The sequence below is a fragment of the Chaetodon auriga genome, chromosome 19, assembly GCF_051107435.1.
Source record: "Chaetodon auriga isolate fChaAug3 chromosome 19, fChaAug3.hap1, whole genome shotgun sequence".
Classification (NCBI taxonomy): Eukaryota; Metazoa; Chordata; class Actinopteri; order Chaetodontiformes; family Chaetodontidae; genus Chaetodon; species Chaetodon auriga.
The window spans coordinates 3,289,386-3,295,670 of record NC_135092.1 but is presented as its reverse complement, the minus strand read 5'-3'; the positions used below and the strand labels follow the sequence as shown (position 1 = coordinate 3,295,670).

The window sequence follows — 6,285 nt, the reverse complement described above, 5'->3', positions numbered from 1 at the left end:
ATGTTTTACAGAGTGTCTCACCTTTTTGGACTCAGAGTTGCTGAACAAAACAACCTGCCGGTGGGTTTGAAAGGCATGTTTTATTTGACAAAATTATACCTTTTATCATAGTCAGAAACTTGACAATAGTGTTCTTTCAAACTTTGTCTCAACAATTTGTTTTTGGCCCTTTCCTCTTTCAGCGTGACAGTGCCCCTGTAGTGCACAAAGCCAGTTTAATAATGAAATGGGTTTCCCAGTTTGATATGGAAGAACATGACCTCAACCCCATCCAACACCTTTGGGATGAACAGGAACACAGACTATGAGCCAGACCTGATCATCCAGCATTGGTGTTGGACATCACTACTGCTGTTTGGGCTGAATGGAAGCAAATCCCTGCAGCCAGGTTGTAATATCTGATGGAAGGGCTGAAACCAGAAGAATGGAGGCTTTCAGCAGCAACGCCCACAGTGTCAGAATCACATGTTCAACTGTGGCTGCAATGTTCGGCTGTCCTCAAACTTCTTATCCAGTTAAAGGTAATGAGGAATCAAGATCTTACAGTCTCATAGTTAGACATTACTTGTACAGCATTGTTACAACTGTTGCATAGATGCTGCATGTAAAGAAATTTGGTGCCGTGAATTATTTGCATCCTCAACAGACTGAGCTACCTAATGTGATGTTACATATTAGGAAGACCCAAAGTGATGACTATTAAATAAATAAATAAATAAATAAATAAATAAGTCATTCTGAAATAAATACACATAAAAATAAATACAGATAAACAGATAGAATATATAATCTAATCATGAAATTGTGAACTGTTCCAACACATTTTTAAACTCATCTTAATATTAGTAAATGTTATTTCATTACGTTTCTTTTCACAATTATGCGATTTTTCTTTTCATTCCAGTAGCTTTTATTTGAAAATGTCCTTTTTCTAAACTTTTTTTTTTCTCCTTACAATGAAACTTTTCACCAAAGAACAGATGCAGCTATGTGACTGACAGTCTGTCACTCAAACAAGCACAGGCCACTAAAAAGGATGAGATATAAAGGACTGCAATATTTATTGAGAAAAGAAGCAGGATGAAATAGCATTTCACATGAATAAGAAAATGTGTCATTTATTTCAAAATTCCCCTAATTCCATATTTCATGCCAATTTGCTCATGGTTCTTGTGAGACAAAGACAAAATAATTACAAGGTGACACCTGATCTGTATTAATTTATATGAGCTTTCTTACACATTAAGATGCCCACCAGGCATACAGCAAACCTGGGAAACAGTGTTATTGGAGTGTGTGTACAAGCCAGTTATGGATGGATTATAAGACAACGGGCCTCTGGCCACAGATATGTAAGGCAATTCATCAAAGGAACAAGAGGAAATCATCAAACCGATTTCAAAGAGAGGCTCTGGCTCTGCATGGGGCCACCTGACTCATTGGCCCTCAGTCATCCATACATACATAGAGCAGAAATGATGTTCACATAAGATGTATCCATCTCTCAACAGCCAAAGTTTTCATTTCCTTGGAGAGGTGGAGCTTATTGCCATAGCTTTCACGTTTCTTTTGTTGTTCCGAGTCTCACATGCAAGCAGCTGCTCTCCTGACAGCTCACACTGTCAGGCTGGAGCGCGAAGCAAAACATGGCAACAGTCATTTTTTCCGCTGGAATCATCAGGATAAAGATGTTTCCATTTCCAAAGTTTGGAAAGTAGTGGACTGGTTCGTGTACAACATCATCATCAACTGTATTCCAAGTTTGCAAGCGGCAGGAGGCTGAGCACCAACACTGCTGGAACACTGGAAGTTTGAAGCTGGTCAAAGCACGGGTACACCGCGCTCATCGGACAGTATCGGTAACCGTGTTTCAGTCGGTCGTGGATGAGACGCAGCAAGGCGACACTCTGCAGCGGGGCTGTGCGCACAGTGGACAGCAAGGAAAACTGCCAACAGGCTGATGTTGTGTGCAAGTTGATTAGCGCGAATAGCGGAACACATTCCCGGGAGAATATTTTGCACATGTGGAGTCAGCCTCAACCCCATTCTATCATCCGTGGGCCCTCGGCACTTCAGCTCCGCTTCCACCTGGTCCCTCTCTCTTGGATTAAACTGTAGCTTCTTTTTCTCGCGCATCGATTGTGCTGCGGCAGACATGGAGGATCACGGCCGGATGATGCAGGCTCTGAGCGGCATGACTCTGGTCGGACACTCGGTGGAGGGAGCCGTCGCACTGCCGCTGCCTCACATGCACGACGCTACCGACGGGGACGGAAGGAAGCAGGACATCGGGGGTATTCTACATCAGATCATGACCATCACTGACCAGAGTCTGGACGAAGCGCAGGCAAAGTTCGTGCTGCTTTTCATACGTTGATTTTTATGACTGGATGCAAAAGTCTGTTTGTGTTCACTTAAACACAGATAAGACTTTTACCAGAGCTTTACAATCCCCGCTTTAACTATTGAAATGGTACATGATAGTGTTAGATTGTCATGCATTCATGAGAAATATTAGTCTTATTTTAAAGTTTGAATGTCAAAAGTACTGGTTGACAGAATTACCTTCTTTCGTTTTTTGTAAATTAACCACTCAAAGTGTACTTAATAGTGGATTAAATGCGCGGAATCTGCAGAGATTAGTAGTTCCTATCAGACCTGTGCGTAAAATCTTGCGTCTTACATTTTTTATTTTCTTTTTTTGTACTTGGGCTATGGGATATTTTTGCAACATGTTGTTTGACAAAGAAAGTAAATGGAACAAAGTGCAGAGTGCTCAACTACAACAGCACTGAAAAGCGATGAAGGGGATTAGAGCTGGATGTGTCCTTTAGTGAAGAAACAATTTGATTAGATGGTAAACGAGTGCCAGACTAAATCACCAGGAGCCAAATATAGCTTAGAATGTTTTCAAATGCCTTCACTCTCCCATAACTGACACAGATATCCAAATAAAGATATATACGCAAATATGGGGCAGACTGCTTAATAAGCAGTAGAATAAGTTAATAAGTCCCTAAATCATTAATCATTTCACACATTCTTTTCTCATACTTCCTACCCATGCATGTCTTAACCATAAACAGGTAGACCAAATTCTGACAGCAGCAAGAATTCATGCCCCTGTTCTTCATGTTCCTCTCTTCTATTTGCATGTCATTGTCTGCTTATGTAACTGTCTCTCTCTTTCACTGAAGTCAGTTGACAGCATTTGTGGAACATACTTTCCTAATGTCTAACTCAGTCCTCACAGTATCCTCCTCATCATTTCCCAAATCCAAGTCCTGGAAACTATTCATTTACAAGAAGCTCAATAACCTAGCATGTGCTCTGAAAGTGAAATATTATCGCATTAACTTTGCATCCTTTAAAATGAAAACATGTTTTAAATAACTGTGCTAACTCCATAACTATAATGTTGCCTTTTTATGTCAGCTGAGACATGATGATGGAGAATATTTAATTGTGAAAGTTGTGGAAAAAACCCTGTGCTCCTCACACTGAAAACATTTTGGTGACACTATACCCACTTTTTGGCCAGTCAGCCACGCTGGTCTTATGTAATGTCTTACTATGTCATATACTGTTATACTGCATATACACAAGGCAACTGAAATTTGTCTTTTCATAGATTCCTCCTAGTTACACATCCATACAGTGCCCACATATATACATTTCATCAGAGAAATCAATGTGCAGGGTTGCCTGCAGTGCAGCGTCCCTGGAGGAGTTTTGTGGTCCATTGCCTTGTCAAGTGTAGATGTGACATCAGCCACAGGTATAAAGATGAGGTTGAGGGTGTGAGAGCAGAATGAGGAGCAGAAATAAAATATAGGCTTCACTTTAGTCTGTTTAAATGTTTAAACTGACTAACTGTATGCATTCCTTCTGCCTTTACAGGCCTTTATATTATTTGCACTTGAATAATTCTATTATGTCCTGTTAAATGGTCAAATCATTGTGCTTTGGTCTATGTTCTCTATGTGTTTTGGTAGGAAACATGGATTGAACTGTCACAGGATGAAGCCTGCACTCTTCAGTGTCCTCTGTGAGATCAAAGAGAAAACAGGTGAGAGATTTATTGTTTCACTTCCTCTTACCTCTCCATTTATCACAAAATGTGTTCATCTCACAAAAATGATTCATTCGCAACTCCAGGCTATTAAAGTAGGCAGCAAAACACACCATTCCGGTGTCAGTACGCTTTCCTCCATCAATGCAGGTTCCTTGGCACATGTTTGAAAAGCCAAAACAGCTGTGACTTGAATTTTCTTCTTTCTGGAACATTTTTATTGCACCTAAAGTTTTGTTCTACCTCAAATATGTCATAATGATCTGTGCTGATACAATATACAGTACCATAAATGTGTTGATGTGTGTTGTGTCATATACTTTGGTCAATTGTGAACATAAATACAACAAGCAAGGTTTGACTCACTTACTAGCTTTATCTAGAGGACCTTGAATCTCTTCCCAGAGGCATAATGAGAACACTGCAACTATGTATCTAGGGTCCCAGAATGAAAAATCCTGGAACTAAAAGTCTATTTATTTCTATCTAAAACAATATCAGAGTCTCTCTGGGGCATTCCCCAGTCAAGGTGCACCTGGTGCACTCTACTCTTGCTTTTGCGTGGACAAAAATAGTCCATACCCAACCAAGTATTTGTGCTGATGCTGAGGACTTCAGGTGAACTTTGAAGTAATCATGCCATTCAAGGGATGGTTGGGGTTTGGGTTTTTTGAAATGGGATTGTATGATTCGTATCGTTAATCTCTGTATTACCTACAGTAGATGGTGGTCGGCACACCCCGAGAAGCAGCAGGGGCATTGTGTAGGAAGTCAAGCAATGCACTCCTGTGGACAATGTCAGCGGCAAAATGTATTTTAGCAGCCTAAAAGGTTCTTGTAATTTCATCTAAACTAGCCCAGTAAGAACTTTCCTTCATCTCATCAGTAGCAGTTTTCACTCCTGGCCCTCCCTTTGAATTTAAAGTCACGTGATTGCAAACAGCCTATTGTGATAGAGAGGTTTGTGCAGCCTTGTGAATCTGGGAGCTGTATTGTCAGGGACAGTAGCTCCTGGTAGGTCTCCCAAGGCAAATTGATCCCAGGTTAGTGGCCAGCCTAACAATAATTCATAGACCCTAGATGAATGGGTCATGACAGAGCTCCAGTACATGGACAGAATCCCAACCAGAGCTGTAGCTTGGAAGGAAGCTCTCTAGTGAGTGTCTGGTGGCTGAACCATGACCCATGGGCCCTGTCAGTCACAGCCCGAAACATCTACATGGAGCTGTCCCCTTGTGGACCCACCACACACAGACAAAGGTGGGGAACTAGGCATGCTGGCCCTTGGCAGGGAAGGATTAAGAGATAGTGTGGGAGGTGGAGTGGTGCCAACTAGAAATAGCTGGGATCACGTAATCAATAGAAAACTGCTAAATGTCAATGTACATGAAGGATAGAATGAGAAGGTTGGCCTTTTCAACAAAGTCAAACTCTGCAATGGTTGTCCCTCGTCTGTAACCTTTATGGATAGGATCTAGAGGTGTAAGTGCGGGAGTTGCTTTGTGCTGGACAGTGTCTGGTTTTGGGACCTCAGAATTGCTTCTTTGCTCTTGGCAGATAATGTGGTTCCTTCAGCTTCATTAGACTGTGACCTTCAGCACTCACTGGAGCTGTTTTCAGTTGAGTGTGAGGCCGGTCGGATGAGAGTCAGCACCTCCAAGTCTGAGGTCATGGGTCTCTGCTGGAAAACAGTGGATTGCTCCCTCCAGGTTGGGTGTGAACAGGTGCATCAAGTGAAGGAGCTGAATTATCTCGGAGCATCTGTGGGTAAAATGGAGAGAGAGATCAAACAGCAGATTGGTGCAGTGTTAACAGTAGTTCAGGTGTTGCACTGGTTGGTGGTCATGAAGAGGGAGCTGACCTAAAAGGCAAAGCATTAATTTTTCCCATTGGTCTGCCTTCTCTTCTCTCTTCTATGGTAATAAGCTTTAGGGAATGACCAAAACAATGAGAGGATAAAAGCAGCTGAAATGAGTTTTCTCTTTAGGGTGGCTGGACTTAAAGAGAGGATAAGGAGTTTAGAAATCTGCAGGGACTCAGAGTAGAGCTGCTGCTATTTCATGTTGAAACAAGCCAGTTGAGGTGGTTCAGGTATTTGATCAGAATGCTTCCTGGGTACCTTCCTTAGGAGGTTTTCCAGGCACATCCAACTGGTAGGGGACCTCAGAGTACACCCAGAACATGCTGATTCATGGAGATTATATATCTCATCT

At 41.8% G+C, this 6,285-nt stretch overlaps 1 protein-coding gene across 4 annotated transcripts in view; it reads left to right on the top strand.

Moving 5' to 3' along the window:
- Nucleotides 1-1,590: 1,590 nt before the first annotated feature.
- Nucleotides 1,591-6,285, top strand: part of LOC143338460 (pre-B-cell leukemia transcription factor 1-like) — a 37,792-nt gene continuing 33,097 nt past the window's right edge. For all 4 annotated transcript variants that reach the window (XM_076758853.1, XM_076758854.1, XM_076758852.1 and 1 more), the window contains exons 1-2: nucleotides 1,591-2,352; nucleotides 3,996-4,069. In XM_076758853.1, the coding sequence (XP_076614968.1) occupies nucleotides 2,156-2,352; nucleotides 3,996-4,069 (271 nt within the window). In that variant the 5' untranslated portion in view covers nucleotides 1,591-2,155. The remainder of the gene's footprint in view (nucleotides 2,353-3,995; nucleotides 4,070-6,285) is intronic.